We start from the raw sequence: 23,688 nt of genomic DNA, 5'->3' as shown, positions 1-23,688 counted from the left end.
GGATCTTCTCATGATTGTACAGGATTTTGGAACCCTACATCATACCAACATCTACCAGTCAGGAACCTGCATGTTCTTAGTAAAACCCCTTTGTTGGACTCCAGACCTGACCCATCTCCTTGCTTCCCAGGATTCCTGTTTCATCCTGAAATAGTACTCACTGTAAATAAAAGCACTGAATCGATACTATTGTGTCTGAGTTGTTCATCACTAGTCCTTGCGCTCTGGGTATTCTGTTCTTGTGACACTGGATATATATGAGTAGTTTGAATGGTTAAGCTCAATTTTAGCATTTGCTTTCTTGCTTATCCACTGTGCTTTGCTCAGTTAACAATAAGGTCAGGAAAGAGAAGGAATGGGGCCTCTTGGAGTCTAAGTTAATTTTAGAAGCAACAAGACATTTTCAAATATTTTAAAAAGTGCAGTTAAACTCAAAATGCACTCGGTGATTCTTTGCCACATGTCTAGATGTTATGTAAAGAGGGGGAAAAAGAGAGTGACAGAATGCAGGTGATGGAGAGGACACAACACAATGCATACCAGCTTTGACTACAGCGTTGTTTGCCAGCTCTTGATCTATTTTGAAGTTAACTCTAAACAAGACGTATGTGTTTTATTGTACTGCTATAATTCTGGCTTTTCTAACTAGACTTCCACTGCCGCAGACAGTCATGAAAAATTAAACAGAACTCTCCATCAAAGTGTGTTAGTGTGACAGTTCTCTACTTTTCTCAACAACCACTCAACCAAACTTCCACAAATCTAGTGTATATAGGAGGGGACCAGTGGCAAATCACAATGAATTTCTTATCTTTTGTTTTGGCCAAAAGTTGTTTTTTAAACCAGTTTTTCCTTAGCTTGATGGTTCTAGTCCATCACTCAAACGAGGTGGTGTTCACATACAAAAACACACAAAAAGTCAAAGGGCTTCAGTGTCAAGTCTAAAATTGTTGTGATGAGTTGTAGCAAAAAAGAGAAACTTTCAGCAATACTTGGTGACTTTGAAACCCAGAAATCAAGCTGGTGCTGAAGAAAACTCACACAGAATCATTTAATAAATTCAGTTCTTGGATTGGAAAAAGCAGTGGCTTATAAAAAATGTGAATAAATATGGCTATCATACCAGTACAACTGTTTTGTACCAACAGCTGAAACAAATTATTTTTTAAGGCTTTTGTCAAACTGCAACAAGAACCACTCGATTAAGTTCTTTTCATAAAACCAACTCCTTATATTTGCATTTTCAACACATGGGATGTGCTTTGTAGTACCTCAATTTCCTGAGGGTGTGACGAGAAACATTTAATCTTGCGAATAGTTTGCTTTCCTCTCAGAACAAGTGACTGACAGCTCCGCTGGCCAGTGACACAGCTCACGTCCACCCGCTCCAGAAAATGCACGTAAATCTGCCAGACCTGGGAAGGCACTGCCATCCACTTATCACTACACACACACACACAAAAAGAGACAAGATTATAGTTAAGAACAATTAAGCTAAGGCTTGTATGAGATGCAGCAGGTGCTGAAAGAGGTTGGAAAAAAGAAAATCTAATCTATGGCTGTACTAGCATTTTAACAAGCTGAAAGCTCATGAGCGTCCACTGACTGCTCAAGTGAAGACAACAGAACCTCAGAGGCCTGAGCTGACTTGAAGAGCATGAAGTGTAGTCACCTACTCAGCTCTGCTCAGATACAACAACTCTCAAGGAGCCTTTGGGGATATTTGCAATAAAACTGAGATGATGTGGGCTATGAGAACATACAGAACAATAACATTTAAAGCTGCTAAGTGATAATCTTAGATAAGGAGCAAATGCACCCTGAACTGAACTGCATTAGATTTTCCAGAAATGCTTTGTAGTAATTGTTGCTAATGATTTTCTGGTATGTTTGAGAAATCAGAGATCCTAAAACCTCCAAACTTACAGCATGATATCAGATGTTGGTAATTTGATTAACTGGTAATTTGTTTTAATAACTGCACCAGCATAGCTACATACTTAAAGCCTGCTGTGGTGCTAATGGGATCATTCCCTGTGCACACCGATGAATAACTCTTATGATAAATTAAAAAAAAATGTGTAAGTGATTGATAAATAAAAAAATGTGTAAGTGATGGATTTTTACAGTAGGTGTTTAAGAAGTGATTTACAGTTTTTGTGCTGTTTTAATCTTCTGGTTTCACACAATGATGTAGCTTGCACCTGCCATTGGGAGCAACGTGCAAGTGCTCTTAATATACTTTAAGGATATTTCTACATGTGAAAAACAGATGCTGATGACTGCACCACAAACCACAAGTCTTCTTTACCACCTGAGCCACACTTACAGGATACATTTGAATGTCCTTGAGTTACTGACTGCAAGTAGTAGCTTCTATGTTGCGCAAAATGGTGCGTTTTTCATGTGCAACCAAATCTCTGCTCACAAATGAACGGAAAACAATAGTAACATAAAAGTACGTAAAAACAAACTGTATAATTTATAAGCTAGTTTACCAGTCTCGTTATAATCAAGACTTTTGTTTCAAAAGACAAAATATACATACAAACCAGTCATAAGCAAAACGATTTCATGAAATTTAGGTTGAATAATGAAACTGACATGTCTAAATAAACAAACACTGGTGCAGCATGGTCACAAAATGGAATTCTCTCGTTTCTGGCATACAAACCACCAATCTATCTTAAATTCTAGTCAGATAATGTAAGTGTGCATCAAGATTTTAATTGGCCAAACTAAATGTTTCTTGAGGCTCAGCTCTACGTGTGGTCAGTGTACCCTAAGCGGTACGATACATACACGAAGACCATTACAAAGAACATCTTTATATGTGGACTGGGACTCCCAGGCACTTTCAAGTACACATCCTGTGGCTCTCCTGGCACCTACATAAAAACACAATAAATGAGAGAAAAATAATACAATAAAGCGGCAAAACAACCTATAATATAAAAACACATTTGTCACATAAATGTTGAAGGAATAAACCACGTTACAAGTCCTGCTTGGAAAGTTGCAACACAATGAAGTACTTTCCACTTAACTTAACATTTCCTGCTAATGCTACTGTGAGACATTTATAATAACAGCTGAGATATGCAAGAAAATAATACTTGATCTTACCAGCATCCTTGTCTGGCAGATGATATTAGGGTCACTGCAGCGAACAGAAATATGAGTCCTGGAATTTGGGTCTTCTGTTGGATAACCCACAAATAGTAAAAGTATTAAGTGAATTTTTTTTTTTTTTTTGCTTTGTTCTAGATTCTTTCTATGTTGGTAACAAACTTTATATATGCAGAACTATCCAATCTAGACTTTGTTAGGAATGTGCAAATTGAACCCATGGAACTGGAAATAATGGATACTGATGAATACTTGGGGCATGCCAACCTGTGGGGTCATCCCATGGTGGCAGGCGGATTGCCTTCTTCAGGAAACAAAGTTCTGGGTGGTAAAGTCTGAAAGTTTGGTCCACAACGTGGGGTGTTGGCTCCACATTCACTTGGCAGATGGCCATTGGCTTGCCATCTAATGACCTGAAGGTTACCTGGGAAGGAAAGGTAAAAAGTTAGTGACATAAGTAAAAGGCCATTCCCCTGCATAATTTTAGGCATTTCTTGTAATGAAATTAGATTATTTTTCATAAGGACACTGAATTTGTCATTTGTTGAGTTTGAAACATTGCGGAGAGTAATGAAAACGTATTTAAACGAAAGTAAAGTAAACGAAAATATGCTAACTGCCATTATTACACTGCAACTCTTCAAGAAATGTTTGTTGACCCGATAGCCGCGTGCAGGTCTGAAACTTTCTGCTGCTTTCAGTGCAGAAAATGCACCATGATGTGAAGTTGAAGTTGGGTGGTGATAAAGATCAGGAGGTTAGATTTAGTTTGAACTAAACTAGAAGCGCAATATACTTTCCTTGTGTATATCTAAACCAAGAATAGGTAGTCCCAGACAAAGTAGGTTGGAGTTTTGAGTGTAGCACCTCGCATCATGTTCAGACCCAATGTTTAAGCAATTCTACAAGTAGTTTTTTCTTTAAAACATTGATGTCCACTTCCACCCAATTACTTTACAAACAACAAACTAAGAAGATAATCTCTAAAGGTCATCTTCTGTTCACACTTTCACACCTTCAGAACATAACTTTTGTAAAATTTTCACTTGATAAACAGCTGCTTAGAAGAGTCCTTGAATGTCAGTTTTGGGACAAGGTTTGAGGGGATTTTAGACAGATTTAGAAAGTTGCATCACTGGTGAGAAAGCCAGTCCTGACCAGCTAATTAGGATCTGAGAGCTTTGTACAGCTTATCAGAGAATTAAAGTCTCACAAAGTGCCTAAACCTTTGCGTAAGACTTTTTTTTATTAATGAATTTTACAAAACAAACAAAAACTACCTTTAATTACAAAGGTAATCTCAAACTTGAAGCTATTGCTGGAGATCAGTCTATCTTTCACTTAATTACCAGTAGCTGCACAATGACAACTTTGCTCAATGGCAAAATTATACATAGTAATAAAAGTATCCTAGAAGAAAAATAATAATTGCCTGACAAATAAGCAAATCTTTCGACGAAAGTTAAAATAAGGCATTTTGCTCATTGAACATGGAGCAGCTATCTAAATGTGATGTGATGACGATGTGTCAGATTTGCAGCCCCTTGCTGACCTGAAGGAGTGGCTCGTGTCTGACTCAGGCGATGCATGCTGACTGACAGCCGTGCCAAAGCTGGCATACTGACAGCTCTGCTGTTGGGACTTGTCAGTTTTAGCGTGATACAGATTTGATCCAGGCCTGACCCCTTTGACCTGTTGACAGGATTTTTTGCTCAGAGCAGGAGTGCTGACTCCGGCACACAATATCCACAAAGTGGGGGGGAGACACAAATGTTTGGCAGACTGGCAAATCTTTCATCACTCTGTGCAATGTGAAAGTACCGGGGTGCTGTAGACGAACATAAGAAATTGTAACGAGGTAAATGAAATGTTGATCATAGTGGATCTCAGCTCCATTCTGTAGAAATGGACAACTGTGGCTGGATGGTTAGAGCAGTAGTCTTCCAATGTGAGTTGGGGGTTCGAGTCCACCACTATGCAAACACATGTTGAAGTGCCCTTGGGCAAGACACTTGGTTCCTCATTACTTCTGATTGTCCAATCTGTATGAATGTGATCTAAAGTACTGCTTAGACTATATACTGATTTATTCAGATCAGATTTGTAGAGATGTGGTAGAGTGCTGTATGAATGTATGTGTGGAGGTAAATGAGGACACACCTTGTGTTGTAAAGCAGTTTGAGTATCCTGGTTGGATAGAAAAGTGATTTATATGTACAGTCTATGGCATTTACTACTTAACAAAAGCCCAGATTTAATTTGTATAAATTCACAAGAAATATCACTTGTCAAATACTTTTTATTTATATGTGAATGAGCATCTAACTCAGAAAAATACAGATATAGCTAGGCAGGCACTCTTTCTAAGGAAACAGAAAATAAGCCCAGGCAACATGGACAGCAAAATGTAACGATTTTATAAAGCTGAAAGGGTCACCAGAGGAAGCTAAGGTGCTAGTGATAAAACATTTTCAAGAACTAGAGATGTCTCAACGATTCCTGTAATAAATGTAAGTAAAGGAAATAGTGGAGGAATATGGTCTGATAATTCAAAAAAGGTCTGATTATTGTATAGGGAAGTGCAGTACATAAATATAACATAGGAACTGACTTAATTGCGTTACATTTTTCTACCTGGATTATTGCACATGCATCAGGACATAACATGGGTAGTTTTGAATATAATATTGACCCAGAGTAATTTCTTTAAAAACATAATATGTGTGATTAATATACTGAGGAGCAGTATAATAAGCGTATTAAGTTAGACCATATGGTGGCTCATTTGGTAGAGCTGCTTTCTCTATGGATGATATTTGACAATCCAAAAATGAACATACAAGTCCAACTCATAAAACATTGAAACTGTAAATGAAATTTAATTTAGGCATAATTCTAGACAGTAAAATTTGTTGGAAATCACATGTGAGAGCCAAATTAGCAAGGAGTATTACTGTGTTAGGCAAAGCAAGACGTATACTGGAACAAGGAGTGTTGAATATTCTGTATTGTTCTCTTATATTGCTGTATTTTACTTAATGTCTGGATATATGGGGAAATGCTTATAAAACAACTTTGCAATCATTATTCATATGGCAAAAAAAAATTATAAATGTGCATAATGTCAGGCACAGGGATCACACAACTGTATTATTTAATAAAGCCCAAATGTCTTAAGTTTACAGATATAGTTATGTTTAGAACTATTCAAATAGTGTATAAAGTAAAAATAAAAATAAACACTTCCTGGTAATATTCAGAAGATATTTAAGAATAGAGGAGATGAGTATTAACTAAAAGAAAAATGTATTTTTATGAAAGGCTATGGCCGTACATGGCCATAAAGTTTGTAGATAATTTAGAGAGCAATGAGTCCCCGATGCTCAATGGGATTAACCTGTATAAATAAAGGTTGAATGAATGAATGTGTGTGTGAGTAGATGAAAGCTGAATGAGTACAGCCATTTACGTGCATTTCAAAGTATGTGCATTTCGTTTTGTGGTGGGACTTTGTGGAATGTTTAGATGATGGAATTAAAAAAGATAAAGCAAAACAACATATTCTCAGGCTATAGAGATGTGGAAGGGATTGGGACAGACTGTAAAGGGTAAAATGATTAAGGGTTTATTAATGCACTGTTGTAAATAAATCATACTGAAATGAATATATTTGGAAATAAAAGAGAATAGGAGTAGCATTAGATAAGTATATGGTTCAACCTACTCCATTTCAACCATTTAGTTTGATTATCACCATGTTGCTATGCATCTTTTGTCTGAATTATTATATGTTTGAAATCCAAAATTTTAATTAAATAATAATATTTAGGAATGGTTAGTATGATTAAAACTAAATATTTCAACCATATAACTTTGTTCAACAGTCTTGTCCACCTTTTGTAAGTTTGTGGGTAATTTAGGGAGCTTTATGTGTCAGTGTGAGAGTAGAGGAAGGTGGAAGGAGTGCACAACCATTCCTCTGGGAACTGTCTGGAGTTTGTGTGTAAACAAGATGTTAGACTTTAGGATGGAGGAGAAGGTTAACCTTATTTAAGCTTCAAATAAAAAAATCCATACAGTAGTCTGAGTTTAGATGCCTTTCCCAAAACCATTAGGATCTTATGCAACATACGAGCATACAAACTTTACATAATTCAAGATGTAATTTTGAAAAGGGCTTACAGCACAGAAAGCAGAAAACATGCACATATAATATGAAAAAGCAAATCTGCAGATGCAGATAAACATGGTTCAATATCCAAAATAAGCTTGCATGAGGCGTAGTAACACAGTCTGTACCTTGATGGTTTTGGCAATAATAATATTGGACAGATTCTTTTTGGCCGTGCGAGAACCTTTTCCTGTAGGCACGAAGCTTGGTCCCTGTGACGATTTGATAAGAAACAGAACTGTTATTAAAATGTATCACCATAAAATATCACATATATCTGCATGCCCTGCAACGAAACTGTAAATTATAACAGGCAGAAAATAACCAAATAGTGTCTATCCCCCAGCAGTCCAGAGAAGGTTCAAAACAAAATTAATAAAATTAAAAAATACAACAAATAAAATTGCCATCTCTTTAAACTGCATCTGTGAAACTAAATTAAAGTAAAATGATTCAGTTGCCTTGAAATAGATTAGCCGAGGTTAGTAAACCTTGAAGTGTACTGACATTCAAACAAATAAACTTTACGCCCACGCAACATTTTATTTCCAGGAATTTTTCATAACCAAATATAAATTTAGAACAACCAAGGGCACAGAATTTTAAAGAGTTTTCTGGAATTTCAATAATTGAAAAAAAAAATGTATTCAGTGGTGATGGAATGTTGTGATGATGGTTTTCTACAGTAAAACACATTTATTCACTTCAAGGTTTTAGATATAAAAACAAATTAACATAAGCACATACGCACTTTTACTTAAAATGCTGCTTTAAGAAATATTCACAAATCACACATGGTTTTAACAGATGCATTAAATAAATGCTGCCTCCTAAATGCTCGTCAAACGTCTTTCTTCAGTTTGTTGTTTACCTGCATGGCCAAGGTGTGGTTGCATATGAAGCTCTGGTATTTCAGAGGAATGTGGACAGTTTCTTTGGGCCGAAGGTAAACCTGAGGACCTGCGGCACCATCCTTTATATGAAACAAGTTCTCTTCCACTGGGGTAGGAGTTTTGGTTAGTGCTTTGAAGTGACGCCACTCCTCGGTGTCGGTGATGACACTGGATGAAAAAGATTAAAGGACATGAAAGTGATCAAAGCTACGTTTTACATATTTGTAGAAAATCCATCCTGGATCAAAACTTGAGTTGTTACATGATCAAAAAGAAAGCCGAAGTGATATATATTGCTGTTTTTATTACATGACTTAGTAGCATATAATAATTGTTTGTGCCGTATGACTAGTCTTGCTGGATTGGAGGATAAATAAGCAAAAACAGAGAAGAGGAGGAATGATATTCAATAATTTTGAAGAATAAAATAGTAAATAGTAAATTACTAGTTTATTTATAAGACATAAAAATGAAAAATTAGGAATTAAGAAACAAAATAAATGCTTGACAGATGACGTTTCCATAGGTAATTAAACAGACACAAATGCTAAAGTTAACACCTGGTTCAGGTGTCACAGTAAACCATTTGATTATGTTTCTTCCGTCACATAATACAGATTAAATTCTGCAAAACAAAAAAGTTAGAACAAAAGAGTTTTCAATCCCACTTACCACACTGTAACTAAAATAACTAGAAATTGAAATTGACAGAAAAATAGTGACCAAGAGTCTGGGTTTGTTTTTTGTTTGAACTTTACATGCAGTATACTTTTCTCTGCCATCTAAACTTCAAACTAGATTACATAGTTTTGAACCAAGGCCAAGTTAAGTGTCAAAAGGCCAGGACTCATCAGTTGTGGACACCCCCCTCCCCCCGAGGAAATTCTGTCCACATCTTTAAAATATATGAGTATCACAAACCTTGATTAGAAATTGTGAGGCGACACCAAAGTATTAGGTTTTTGTTTTGACCAGCAGAATGTCAATTATAATTTACTGCATGGAAAATAATAGAAAAACTAAATTCCACAGCCAAACAGATATACCAGTACCACTCGGGGAAAAAAAAAAAAAAAAGTGTGGAATGCTTCATGTCTCTCTTTTTCCATTTGTGGTTAATAAATTTATAACTTCTTTGCAAACTTCACTCGATAAAGCTGCTCCTATGAAAAAGAAAGTAATCAATCAGAGGAGACTGGCTCCTTGGTTCAATTCTGAGTTACATACTTTAAAATAAGCATCTAGAAAACTGGAAAGAAAATGGCGCTCCACTAATGTTGAAGAATTTTACTTATCTTGGAGAGATAGCCTGCTAACGTATAAAAAAGCACTCCCTAAAGCTAGAACTTTATATTATGCATCTTTAAATGATGAGAATAAAATAACCCCAGGTTCATTTTCAGTACCATAGCTAGTCTAATGCTGAAACGTTTCAGCAAAAAAAGAAACTGTCCAGATGACCTGACTGAAAATTGTTGGATTGTATACCTGGATTATTAAGCATGGACTTTTTTGGTTTTTAACCAGTTTGACATGACTGTCAATGAGGAAGAGGGCCGGAACCAGAGGAGGGGGCGTGCCAAGGACGCCATCTTAGCACCAACATAACTGGTTTGTTCCACTTTGGAGTAAGCTGTTTGGGGGAAGAATCAGTCTTGTGTTGTGTGTTTCCTTGACTGATGAAGCCTTCCAGATGGAAGGTGAAATGTTTCAGCAAAAAAAGAAACTGTCCAGATGACCTGACTGAAAACTGTTGAATAGATTTCATTTGATACTGTGACGTCCAGCCGGACGTATTGGAATGATAGTCGAGGAAGACATGAATAACCGTTACTTTATTGCTAACTTAAAAATGGTTACTGTCGGCTGCAACCATGCTGGTACAAGAATGAACTCTCAGACTCTCGAACACGCACATGCATGCATACACACACACACACCCCTGAGAGTTCCCGCACCAACTTCTCCTCCATCCAGCTCTCACTCACCGCTCCGCTCCTCCAATCACACACTTGTCTGAAACTCCGTACAGACAATGCATTTTCAATAACAATCAGTAAACAGAACATTTGAAACAAGAGAACACATTGCTAACTTGAAAATTACTGCAGGGTCGTCACAATACCATTTCTATCTTAACATGTGATTCTTGACCTGCCATTGTGTATCTGTTCCTCTCAAACCCAGCTGGTCAAATCAGATGGCTGCTTGTCCAGAGTCTGGTTCTGCTAAAGGTTTCTTCCTCATGAGGGAGTTTTTTCTTTCCACTGTCGCCTTCATGCTTGCTCAAGATGAGAGTTCTGTGATGGAGTTAAATTCAAAGTAGTCTGCTCCTCAGATAAATAATGTTAAATTATTATTTTTATATATGAATGTTTTTGTTAACTTATTATTTTTACATATGAACGCTTCTGTTCAGTTCCCTGAGACGACTTCTGTTGTTACTTGGTGCTATATAAATAAACTGAATGTTTTTTTTGTTGTTTTTTTCACACAAATACCTATAGAGAACTACCGCTTTAGACTTCAAGTGTTCCAAGCCATGGGCAGAAGAGTATTTCTCTCAGTTGGTTTATGAGATGTGTTTTTTACGTTAATTTTATTTTTAAGAACCCTATCTCCTTATTGTTAAAGATTCTGCAGTCACATCTATGAAATTTATGAATATTTCCTTTGTACAGTTTGCAAAAAGGCTTTAGCTTAGACAAACAATGTGTTTTGTCTGTTTCATGTTCAAGTCTGCTTTAAATTTTTTTTTTTTTTTGATTTTTCTAATTATTTTTTAAAGAAAATGCAGTAGGAATAAATGTGAGAAGGACTATTGTCCACTTCTGGTAGTCAAGGTACGAGGTAAAAATGACTAAAGGAAAAGTAAAGAAAAAAAAAGAAGTCCTGAAAAAAAGCACAAAGACAGAAAACTCTAGAGGGAAAGCATGAGTGTAGCTCAGAGGAGACCTACAGTCTGTTAGCCATCAGTGTTTCATTGTTCTCATTTGTCAGGACAAATGTAAAAAGGATCCCTACAAGATGAGTAGCAACAGCAGCAAACATGTCCTCTACATCAAGGAGGCTCTGGGCTTGAAACAACTGCCATCATCAAAGCTACAGCTAGCTTAGCCTGTCACTAAGGACTCTGTCCTCAAAGACATGCTGGAATTCTAGTTAAGGTCAGTTTTCTTTCTTGTTTGCTTCTGTAGACAAAAGTCCGATCCAAGAGGGTTGTTTTGTGCTCTCAAGAAACCTTCTTGTCAAACACTGGCTAAAATATTGATGAGGAAGCAACAACAGAGCAGCTTCATAGACCTGACCATGTTGTAGTTCACGTAGTGCAAGACAGGTAACGTAGACGTGTTTACTGCCCCTCAGAGGCTGCCGTAAAAAACTGTCCGCTCACCTCAAAGACTGATCTCAGCTAATAAATTCAGACTATCTCAGGTGGCACTGAGCAAGAGGCAACACACACGCTTTGACAGGCTGTCAGTCAGTCCATCACACACACGTACACACACACAGTCAGTTTAAAGTCACCAATTAACCTAACAAGCATGTTTTAAGATAGCGGGAGGAAGACGGAGCGCTCAAAGAAAATTCTTGCAGACACTGGGAGAACATCCAATCTCTGCACAGAAAGGCAATGAATTTCATCTACTTGGAATTGTAATCACAAAGTCTATTAGGTAAAAATATATATGTACCCATCAATGAATGGCAGAAAGGGATGTGCTGCAGGAGACCTGGGTATGACTATCTGGACTGTGCCCACCATTTTGATTAGTAAATATAAACGCTGTGTGTTAAAAGCCACACATTAAAAAGAAAGGCACACCATCAACAGATTTAACCCTAATTTTCAGAGGTGAAACAAAAGCTATTTATGTGTTTTCAAAGGAGATACTCCATCCGTGCACTGCTTTGTGTCCCAGAGCACCTCTGAGAACAGGGCCTGAACAATCAGATGTGAATCACTCCATTCTGAGTGTTTTATCTGTAAATACCATTGGGATCAGATCACCCAGGACACACACTAGTACCAGGTTTGAAGAGCATTGACTCCAGTACCCCACATGCTGTAACAAAAGCACATCCAATAATACAGAAATTTCCAACCATAACAGATGTTTCCCATTTGCATGTTTCAAGCAACTGGTAAAGGTGACAGACGGTGTGGTGTAAAATGTCACACTCTCTCTTCAAAAAATTAAAAAAAAGAGGATGCCAAGCCAGTGAGAGGCCAGATATAAGAACTGATGAGGCTCAATTAAAGAGGGCCAGTGGTCGGTTTAATGCCAGAATGATTCATCCATGGTGCATTGCAGCCTCTGTTGATCACTTGATGTAAGTTAATCCAAAGCTTGCGCATGAGCAGCACCCAAAATAAAATATTTAGAAAAGGCGGATTAACAATGACGTTAAATGAAGGAAGCACATGCATGGATACCAAGAAAGGGTCATCCAGCAAACACCCACCATAATGGCTGCTATGTGTGGATTAAAGAGGATTTTTTAACACATCATCAGAGTTAAATATGTATCTGTCTCAAGGACAGCTCTTTGGTATTTCTTGCTGGAATAATTCTCCCACAGCAATGCAGTTTTAAATACTTTCATGACACCCCACGTTAGTACACAATTACACATATATAATGTCAAAACTAAGACTAAGCTGTTAATTTGACTTCCACAACCTCAGTAGTTATATAGTCTCAATTTGTAGTAAAACATTTGTATGTGTTTGTGTGCATTTCACATTTAAACTTGGAGGAATATCTTTGTAAGACATGCTTAAAAATGAAACATTCACGTGTACAAACACTGACTGCCTTTATAATGATAAAAAAGTAGTTGCTCCAAAGAGCCCACCCACACAAAGACATCATATGTTAAAATACAAAAAACACTTGAGTAGATATCATTTTTTCATGAACACCGTTTAACAACAACGAGCTTGAATGGATTTACCTGAAGATAAATCGTAATTGTTAAACTCCACCCTCGTTGAATCTGAGGCACACACCTGCTAACTTTGTGAGGGTCTCGCTGTCAAATCCTAAACTGCACCGCGGCTCCCTTGCAGGCGTTTTGAGCCCTGGATGAACACTTTCTGTCTGTCTGCAACTCAGCAGACAATGCCTGAGGGAATTACCCACAGTCCAAAGTCCCTTGACAAATACAGCCTAAAGGCATAAAAAATGAATAAATGTGCACAGAAAGAGCATTCTTGTCAAAGTGAGACACTTTCTTTGCAAAAACTCAGAGTTTTTAGTAAATCTGAAAATCTGTTTTGTGTGATCAAGTGATTTTAAATGTGTTTAGACTCTTTCAGGATGTGTTTAAAAAATCGTAGTCATCTCTCTCTGCCAAACCAGAGTCAAATATTAAATGCTACAGTTACAACATATAAAAACCTTTAAGGAAAACTACATAAAAAAATATTTGAAAAACATTCCAGATTAACTTCAAAAAGGAATTTATTTCACACAGTTCTGACTTTCAGAGCAATAATGTGTAGCTTCACTGCACAGATTTACTGTAACTTTTTATGACCTGACATTTTTTATTCTAATATTAACTTGGTTTGATAAGATGTTATCACAAGAACTTTACTGTGAACATTTTTAGTTGTAAAGCTGATTACAGCTTTTATCCTGAAAAACATTTTGCAGCAGTAGAAAAAAGTAATGTGGCTTTTTGCACATGCTGTTTTGTTTTATTGCCTTTCTTATGCAGCACAATTACACAGGCAGTTTCACATTATCATAGTTCTTTTGTTAAAAAATGTCAGTCTCATTTGTATACAAACAGCGTATGTGTATTCAGCTAAAACAACGTGAATCATCACATCTGCACATCTTAGTAAGAACTGAAATATATTTTTACACACTGTTATAAAATGACTATGACCATTATAGTGTACTTTGATGCTCCGATAACAGAATCTTGTCCTCGCCAAGTGTTGTAGGCACAATTCCTTAACTGGGGGTGATTTTATTTTGTGGGAATGTGCTGAATTGTTCAGGTGTCACTTTAAAAGCCATGTTCTCAATTTATGAGCAAGTCAAGTGTAAGGACACAACGTCATTCTCTGAAAGAGTGAAAATAGGTTCCTGAGCTTTAACGTCACAATTGGAAACGCATTCAAAAAGTGTGAAGACAACTTGGTGGTGCAGCATAGACTGTAATGATCTGATTATGGAAAACACATACAGCACAGAAACACATGTTCACACCTCCTGTGTTAGACTGGAGGCCAACCAGTACATTTGCTATATCTATCTGGTTTAAAAGATTTAACACACATTATCCCTCTACTAGGTTTGAATAAAATCATTATAAATGTGAAAAAGTTTGAGGAAGAAAAATAAACAGTTGTGTAATAATACAAACAAACAAAAAAAAAAAATCTGTTTAACTGTTGTTAAGGCTAATTGCCTTTTCTTTTTTTTTTTCTTTTTTTTGTCACACAGACTGGCATAGAGTGACTCAGAAATATTAATGGGAAAATATTTACCACAGTGTGATCTGGCTAATATCCATCCATTATCTTTACCTGCTTCTTCCTTTTCAGGTCGCAGGGGTCACTGGCGCCCATGTACAGCTATCACTGTGTGGGCAGGGGACACACCCTGGACAGGTCTCCAGTCCATCACAGGGACACAGAGACAAAACGACTATTCACTCTCACTCACATCTAGAGGCAATTTAGAGTTACCAGTCAGGCTAACATGCATGTTTTTGGTCTGTGGAAGGAAACCAGAGTACCCCCCAAAAAAACACATGCACGGAGAGAACATGCAAACTCCACCAAGAAAGGCCCCTGGACTGGGATTTGAACCAGGGTAACTTGCTCGCTGAGAGACAGCCAGTTGCACCACTGTACTGCCTCTGTTATGAATAAACAGTAACCTTTTTTTTTACTTTATTGAACTATTGAACATACAGACCAAAGGAAGACGAGAACAAAATAACAAATGACAATCTCAACTTACATATAAACATGTAAAAATCTCTTCTGTCATATCTCCTAAGGTCCACATATGCTTAAACAAATTGACATATTAACCATCATAAATTTAAGTTTAGGTAATATTATTATTAGAGGATTTGCAAATCTAACAGTAAACTGTTAATCTGTAAGAATTCAAAAAAAAAAAAAAAAACACAAATAACAATCTATGCTTAATATTATGGCTCAAACAGGCAGCCTAGAGATAAGGAGACTGCAGAACTGACCACCGAGCTACTGCAGCCCCTATAAATGGTGATATGAGTAACCTTCCTTAGTTTAGTGAGGTCTTTAACATTTCTCTTAAATATTGAAACAAACAATTAGGTAGTAATGTTGGCTGACTGGGTTTAAATCAATTATCCAGTCATTTTATTTTGTATTTGTATATCAAAGTTATACAAAAGTCTGAACTTGTAAATCCTGGGAATAATTAAACTACTCTAAAAGCAGAGATATCAAGACTGATAATAATAAAAAAAAAATAATAATTGAATATTTAATGTAGGCTGGAGCATGACAGCTTAGTGGTTAGCACTGTTGCCTCACAGCAAGAAGGTCCTGGGTTCAATCCCCGGTTTGGAACTGGGGTCTTCCTATGCAGAGTTCACCTTGTGTTAGTGTGGGTTTTCTCCACATTCTGTTTCCACAGCCCAAAGCATGCATGTTGGGCTGCCTTCAGACTCAAGCCTCCCTTACAAAAAACATGATCTCAATGGGATTTGCCTGGATAAATAAAGTTTAATAAAATAAACAAAGTGTAATCATTAGGAACTCTATAGGTGATAGGCTCTTCAAAACATTTATAAACTTCCCAGGAAGCCAGTGTAGGGAGTTTAACACTGGCAAAATGTGACCATTCCATGCTGACTTAGTCAAACTGCAAATGCAGTTGTTGACTTAGTTGTAAGACTTTTATAAAAGTTATTGGACCCTCTGGCTAGAATAACACAAGAGTAGGTCATCCATCCTAGATTTTCAGTTTTATTTTGGGTCAGGATGCTTGTCATATTAAAAAATATGTGGTAATTATCATACCATACCATTTTATTTATAGAGCACTTAAAACAGCTACAAGGCCAACCAAAGTGCTGTACAGACAGAACAACAGACAACACACGAAGCAAATAATTGGTTTCCATTATCATGTTTTTCAAATATTGTAACCCTTTTTTTGGAAACAGGGTTTCACATTAGTGACTCTAAATTGTCACTAGGCGTTTGTCTCGTTTGTCTCTCTGTGTCCCTGTGATGGACTGGAGACCTGTCCAGTATGTCATCCGCCTCTCGCACAGTGACTGCTGGATATGGGCACCAGTGACTCCCGTGACCCAAAAAGGAAGAAGCGGGTTAAGATGATGGCTGGATGGATGGTTTCACATTAGTCGTGTCTGATTCTATCTTTGTCAAAGGTACAATACTTTAACACAGGAAAGAGTTCCTGGAAGCTCATGCATAACTTTGGACTATATCTGGACAATCTTACCTGAGCTCTGAGTCATCACTAAGAATAGTGACCGACTGATGCACATTGAAAGGATTTTTAAGGACAAACTCCATGTATTCAGCAGAGCCCAGGCTGGCATAGAGGAGGTGCTGCGTGGTGATGGCCTGGCTCAGCATGTTGGTGATTCCCTCTGCCTTGCCGTTTGCTTTGCTGGATCTGGCTTGATGCTCTCTGGTCAACTGGACGTCCATTGTGTGACCCTAACACCAACATAGAATGTCAAAAGCTGAGAAATGCACACATTATAAAATCATCAACCAAAAGGTCCTCACTGTAAACCCCATCACAGCTTTTGAACAACTTTGTTTGGTTTTGATCAAGGGCACAGTTTTCTTGAGGTGAAGCAGATCTTTGCTTTCAGTGATGCATGTTCAGTTAATGAGCTTGTAGAGTAAAATGTCATCATAACTGATGGAAACAATAACCAAACTGGAGACAGTGAAGCTCTGTTTGTAGTAAATCATAATTTTCTCCATGACCTTTTGGTGACTATTTCAAGGCATACATTAACACATGGCTGCCTCTCCTCTGATTGCACACTTTAGATGGAAAATGCTGTAGTTTGAATGATTGTTTTGGAAGTGGTCAGGCTTTTTGCAACCGATTTTTCATTTCAGTCAAGTGCTGTGATCAAGAAAATGACCTTTTCAAAACCTTTAAAACCAGCATTTCTTTCAGCTAAATTGAATGGAAACAAAGTTTAAATCAACTTGGCAACACTCACAACAAGTGTTTTGGGATTATTCATACTGGGCTTTCTTAAACTGTCACAAAGAGTTTGTGACGTCAATGTTTAAAACAAGTGTGTTTTAATATACTAATGCAAAAAACATGTCACAAATATCCAAAAAAGTTCAATCTGGTCCGGACCAGATTGAACTTTTTTGGATTTTTCTACCTGGATTATTGAGCATGCATCAGGATATGTCACAAATATATTTACAAGTGCACATGAATGAACACATTCAAATTTAAATTCTAAAGTTCTCTTATAATATGTTGGACTAAAATTCTCATATCATTATAAATGTAATAATGAACAAAATCATACTTGTGATTTATTGAAAAACTTTAAATGTAAAGTAAAAATTAGAGCAAAAATCAAGTATAAAAACATATATTAGTGAGAAAAAGAGCAAGTGGGCTCAATAATACAGGTAAATAAATCACAAAAAAGTTAAATCATGTCATCTGGACAGGTTGTTTTTGGAAGAAAACGTTTCTTCTTTCATCCGAAAGACTTCATCAGTCTGAGGCCTGCCAACAAGGTCTGTCATATAAATAGCACCTTACTGATGTGTTTCATTACTGTGATTATTTTGGTCAGGTTGTCCTCAGGCTGGTTCGGTGAGTAGTAAGTGGCCATTTTGCCTATAAGATTTGATTATTATGCATTGACTGATTGTTTTAGACTCCATTTTGAATGTGTAAAGCAATGCTGCCTGAGAACTCAACAGCAGACTGGTTTGAAACATGTCAACAAGGTGCTACGTAATACGACAGATCCTGTTGGCAGGCCTCAGACTGATGAAGTCTTTTGGATGAAAGAAAAATTATTTTCTTCCAAAAATAAACTGTCCAGATGATATGATGATTTTGTGATTTATTTACTTGCATGATTGAACCTACTTATTCTTTTTCTCACTAATATATGTTTTTATACTTAAATTTTGCCCTAATTTTTGTACATGATTTAACCTTTTCGTGATATATTACTGAGGTTTTTAACAAGTCTAGCCCTAGTGAAACTGATGAACTTGAACCTGGTCCGACAAAAGTTTTGGTTATCAATCCAAACGAAAAAAGAAGCTTAACTGATTTTTAGAGATACACAGACAGTCTTGTTTCTCAGGGAGAAGTTTTATCCCATTGGCTGTTACACAGCTGTGGAACAAGTTGAACACTGGTCTTCTCAGAAGAAAAGCATGTCGTAAAATGTCTGACACGTGAGCACCTCTGTCAAAATGACATTTAGCATGTGGCCCAAAGGTGAGAGAGCAAGCATCTTTGACATAGAAGAACAATTATTACGTGTGTGTGCAGTGCAGATGATTAAAGGGCACTTTACCTTGAGAATTTGAATAGTGGTGGGTTTTCTCTAGACACTTTGAACATTTGGGACTTAGAAAGTCAAATGTTCGATGGTGAAGTCTTTCTTTGAAGAAAACTCACAAGCTGCTACAATTTAAACAAACTTTATAGTTTACCAACAAAAAAGATTAAATCATGTCATCTGGACCAGTTTAAATGGCAAGTTTGCCATCTGGCCTAAAACATTTTATTGTTGTACACGATGATTGATTGTTTTGGATGGGTATTTTGCATGTGTTAAAAGTCTGCTTCTGCGATTCCAACAAGAGGTTGGCTTGAAACACAGAAGTGAAGGCTACCTATGGGACAGATCTGGTTGGCAGGCCATAGACTGAGGAAGTCCTCTGGATGGGGGATGAAATGTTTCTCACTTAAAGAAACTGATCCATATGACATGATTTAACCTTTTTTGTTGTTTTCTATCTGGATGATTGAGCTTACAAACCTTTTACAGTTTACCATTTTCATCTAAATGTCTGAGCTCACCATCATTTCAGCTGCTTCAGAATTTTCCTTGGCTTCCCGTTGATGCACGGCAGCCATGCAGTCCAGCTTCCGGCGCTCGACGTCAGTATCCTTTAGGTTCCGTTGTTCTAGCATTCTGGCGTCGGCTCGGTTCCGGCTGTATAACAGCATGCGATCCTCGCCTTTCTCCAGCCTGTGTGCTTGTGCAGTGTTCCTGGCTGTGAAGTAGAAACGGGCTACAGGGATGAACTTATTCACTGAGCAAAATGGAATATAATCTGTCTGCCATTTTAACCACATGTTCTAAAACCTTCCAACTGTCCAAGTGAGAGAACGAGGCATTCGTAATTTTCAGTATTATTCCAGCACTAAAAGAAAGAACAGATTGTTCATGAAAACAGTTCAGTCTAACAATCAGCATAATTTAAACTGGGCCAAAGCCCTACTGCTGAGAAAAAAAAGTAATTCCTCTCAGACTATTTTTCACCATCATGGTCAGACGTTACATCCATCAAACAAAATACATGATTAATGTATCTAATTCTCAATCTAGTCACAGGATCAGGAAACAATCAATTGTTAAAGTCCAGATAAAAATATTAGACCAATAATATTCTCGAAACAACACAAAACAGAACTGGAATGTAGCAAAACATACATAATACATTACACAATACAGCCCAGTATGTGCCAGATATGTATCAGGCTGTATTATGTGTTACCAGTTGAAATTATCTATAAAAACACCTTTCCCATGTTGTAGCAACATGACTGAATTTATTTTGCAGCAATGGGGAAATTAACCAGGAGTTACTGAAAGCATCTATAAATCAAAAGTAGAAATGAGCAGAAAACAGAAAAAAAAGTAAATCAGTAAATAGAGAAGAGAGATAGGGATTAGGGAGGAAATAAAAGATTTTGGTAGAGCAATATGTGAGATGGCCTTTTTTAAAGCTTTCTTCTGTTTGCTATCCAGCAGACATTAGCCCTTTTCTAATTCCTCAAGTACTCATCAAATTTCCATAGTTCCCTCTTGTGCATTAACCCAATTCTGTTAGGCTCTGTACAACTTGTACAACTTTAAATGTTTCTGTATTTGCTTGTTGTTTTCCAGCAGATTCTTTTAAGCAGCATGGAGAATGTGTGTCCACCAAGTGCATGTGTGTTTCTTTGTTTTGGCCTATCTGCAGTGGACTAAATCAATGTGAAGAAGTAATGTTGGTTTGTTTTCTTTGAGATTTACTCCATTTTCACAAGCTGTTTTAACATGACATTTTCAAGTGAAACTATAGAAAACATTCCAACCATCTGAACATACAAAAACAAGTTTGATATGTTCTAATAAGTTGGTTCAGAATGCCAGGCTAGCTGGAAAGGTTGTGAAAAACCAAATGGAGGACTTTGGAATTGCTAGTTTAAAACAATATTTGGGGAAAAAAAAAAACCCAATGTGAACAATTAGTTGGGCAATTTGAAACAAAATATGCGTAAAGCCTTTTTTTTGTTCTTGTTTAAATGTCCATTAGTAGGGGTGCACCAATTGCAGTTTTCTGTTCAATCACCGATCTCTAAAAAGTCTGACCTGCCGATTCCGATTTTGTTTTATAAGCGTCACTGTCGGGTGTTATAAGTTCACAATGCACCTTCAATTTTACAATCTTATGTTATTGAAAAACATGCCCTTTAACAATATCCTAGAAACAATACAAACTTGTTTTAACTGGCCATGAGATAGTGCTTTGAAATATAAATGAAGTTTAGACAATTGATAAACTACAAAAAAAAATCGGTAAAATCGGTTTCTCATGTAAGTACTGGTCGATCTCCAATCTCCCAAAATTAAGGAAATCGGGGCTGATAAATTGGTCTCCCTATCCATTAGTCTTAATGTAATGATTGTTTGTAAATACCACATTTTCCATCAGTCATGGGAGCTAAATGTGTGCAACATCAGAATTTGGGTTTGGATGTTTCCACACAGGTGTGTGCAGTATCTGACTACCCCGCACCGTGCCCTGCAGCTTCCTTGTAGCCTGATGTGAAATTCCCAGTAACAGAACTCCCTTTCAACGATTCAAAAGCGTAAGAATTGTAAATGATTCACTTGCAGTTATTTATTCTGCATGTTGTTTTACACAATTTTCTTTTTCTTTTGCAATGACACACAAACACAAAAAAACTAATTTTATCTCAATAACTAGAAAAGAGTAAAAACTATTTTTCTGTTTGCAGAGCTCTTAAGCGGTCTGGAAAACACTTTCAAACTACAAAATAAAATAAAGCCAGAAGAAAGGTTCATTCAAGAAAGATCAGGCTCTGTTGAAGAGTATCAGAGGTCATGTAAGTACTGCATTTATTTCTCATTTGAGCTTTTCAAACCGTTTTAATTCCATTCTTTGGAATTCTCACTACGTCACATTCATCTTCTTTTATTTATAAATCTCTCTTGTATAGCACGAGTCACCCACTAAATAATAGATCTAAGCATACTAAGGGTCAGTGCCTTGCCCAAGGACACTTCAACATGTAGACGAAAGATCCATATTTTTCATTAGAGACCAATTTAACAACATAGGTGAATGACAAAAACACTCATTATTGGCTTAAACTATCAAATACGCAACACTGGGATCGTTCACCCACTTGAGTGTATTTTAAAATGTATTTCTTCACATGAAATCTATTAATCACTCTGATATTTGCTCTACATTCTTTGTTTTCCCCCACTTCTGCTATGGCTCTTTGCCCTGCACATTTTTCCCCAAGTCTCATTATCAAGGAGATATCAGGTTTACTGCCACTGCGCTAACCTGATAGTGTCTGGCTACACCACATCCTTCACAGCCACAGGCAGGCAGAAGTGGGCCAGGAGTGTGACAGTGTGCACAGACACAACACGAACACACAAACACACCGCCCAGAGAAGCTTTTCTGCTCACTGTGTCTCACTGTTGTGTCTGGACTCCAGTGAAAGCAATTAGGTACACTGGAAGTTGAAATTGCACGGGGAGGTGAAGTAGAGCGGAAGTGGGGGAGAAAGAGTAAAGAGTGTAAAAGAGCCAAGAAGTGGGGAGGTCATGGTCCCGAGAAAGAGAGTGATATATGTAACAAACAGCAAATAGACTGTGGTTGCACAGTAACAGGAGCTGTGAATGACTGATTGTACCAATGTGTAAAGAACTTGTGAGGTGAAACTGTCCATGAATAATTTGTAAACATATTTTAAACACAGTGTTTGCTGCATTCCAAATGCTAATCTACGTATCAGTGGCATGGTAAACCGAGTGGAAGTAAAAATGCTATTACAATGAGATCATTTATATGACCTAGTTTGTAGTTCTATACATGTCAAATGTATTCTGTATTACACTTAACCATTATGTTATCTGTATGTGTGTGTGTGTGTGTGTGTGTGTGTCTCAGCCACAGTCGAAATTTGAGGCAAGTTTACCATTAATGCACCAGTTAACTGATGATGGCTTGCTTAATTGAGGAAAAAATTGGTTTCCCCAGTGTGTGTGTTTGTGTGCCTTATAGGACTAATGCTTGCGCTCACACGCGTGAAAAAAAAAAAAAAAAAAGGGCTGTGGCTAACCACAAGAGATGCCTCTGCAAGCTCAATTAGCTTGAAAATTGAGTGGATCGTTGGTGCAGCCAGCAGAATGAAGGTGAAATGTATCTGGTTGAGCTGATCAAAGCAGCAAAGCAGCAGCACAGCAAACAATCAAATGACAGGCTCTAATTCTAAAGCCTTCTATTGTGCAAACTGCACACAAGTACTGACAGGCGAGTGGACTGGCCTAATAAAAGTGAAGTTAATTTGGGTTAGTAGATTAGGACATACACGCTGACAGAATTCAAAAAGGTTGATTGAAGTGCTGACCATTGAGCTGGAAGGTGTTTCTGGGAGACAAGCTTCCTCCTCTGAAGCCACTGGTTACTTCTCGAGGTGTGATGATGTGAGAATGAGGTAAAATGTTTTCTTCAGATTTCTTCCCGTTAGAGTCTGCTGGACATCCTGTGGGAGAAAAATAGTGTTTATGACACAAGACTTTGAATTTGAACACATTATTTTGAGGTTTACCTAACCGCATTATGGACTTTATTCAAACCTATTATGCAGGTGATCCTTTAAAACACTTTCAGTGTTAGTTTATATTCCTCACATTGTTGTTCCTAATGGTTGCTAAGACAGGATTATTGTTTTTTTTTTTTTGCAAAGATTAACTCAATAATGAAAAATATGTACATGATGGATGTTTCTAGCCATGACCATTTTTATTATCAATATACTAAAATGCTTAAAGATAAATTATTACATTAAATGTCATGATTTGTGCATGACTCAAAGTGTAAATAAATGTGGTAACATAAAGCTTTTTAAAAACTTTTGCAAGGAAGGCCTAAATAAGGAATATATATATATATA

General features: G+C 37.1%; 1 protein-coding gene across 1 annotated transcript in view; it reads right to left on the bottom strand.

The window, feature by feature from the left end:
- nphp4 (nephronophthisis 4) overlaps positions 1-23,688 on the bottom strand; it is a 188,119-nt gene that overhangs the window by 5,798 nt on the left and 158,633 nt on the right. Inside the window, exons 18-26 of the mRNA XM_037684334.1 lie at positions 23,143-23,277; positions 19,281-19,477; positions 16,683-16,903; positions 8,172-8,361; positions 7,429-7,512; positions 3,397-3,553; positions 3,127-3,200; positions 2,803-2,888; positions 1,272-1,443 (exon numbers count right to left, since the gene is read on the bottom strand). Of these exons, the coding sequence (XP_037540262.1) occupies positions 1,272-1,443; positions 2,803-2,888; positions 3,127-3,200; positions 3,397-3,553; positions 7,429-7,512; positions 8,172-8,361; positions 16,683-16,903; positions 19,281-19,477; positions 23,143-23,277 (1,316 nt within the window). The remainder of the gene's footprint in view (positions 1-1,271; positions 1,444-2,802; positions 2,889-3,126; positions 3,201-3,396; positions 3,554-7,428; positions 7,513-8,171; positions 8,362-16,682; positions 16,904-19,280; positions 19,478-23,142; positions 23,278-23,688) is intronic.

The sequence above is a fragment of the Nematolebias whitei genome, chromosome 11, assembly GCF_014905685.2.
Source record: "Nematolebias whitei isolate Nwh7 chromosome 11, NemWhi1, whole genome shotgun sequence".
Lineage (NCBI taxonomy): Eukaryota > Metazoa > Chordata > Actinopteri > Cyprinodontiformes > Rivulidae > Nematolebias > Nematolebias whitei.
Note: the sequence above shows the minus strand (reverse complement) of the source record. Positions and strands in the feature narration are given on the sequence as shown.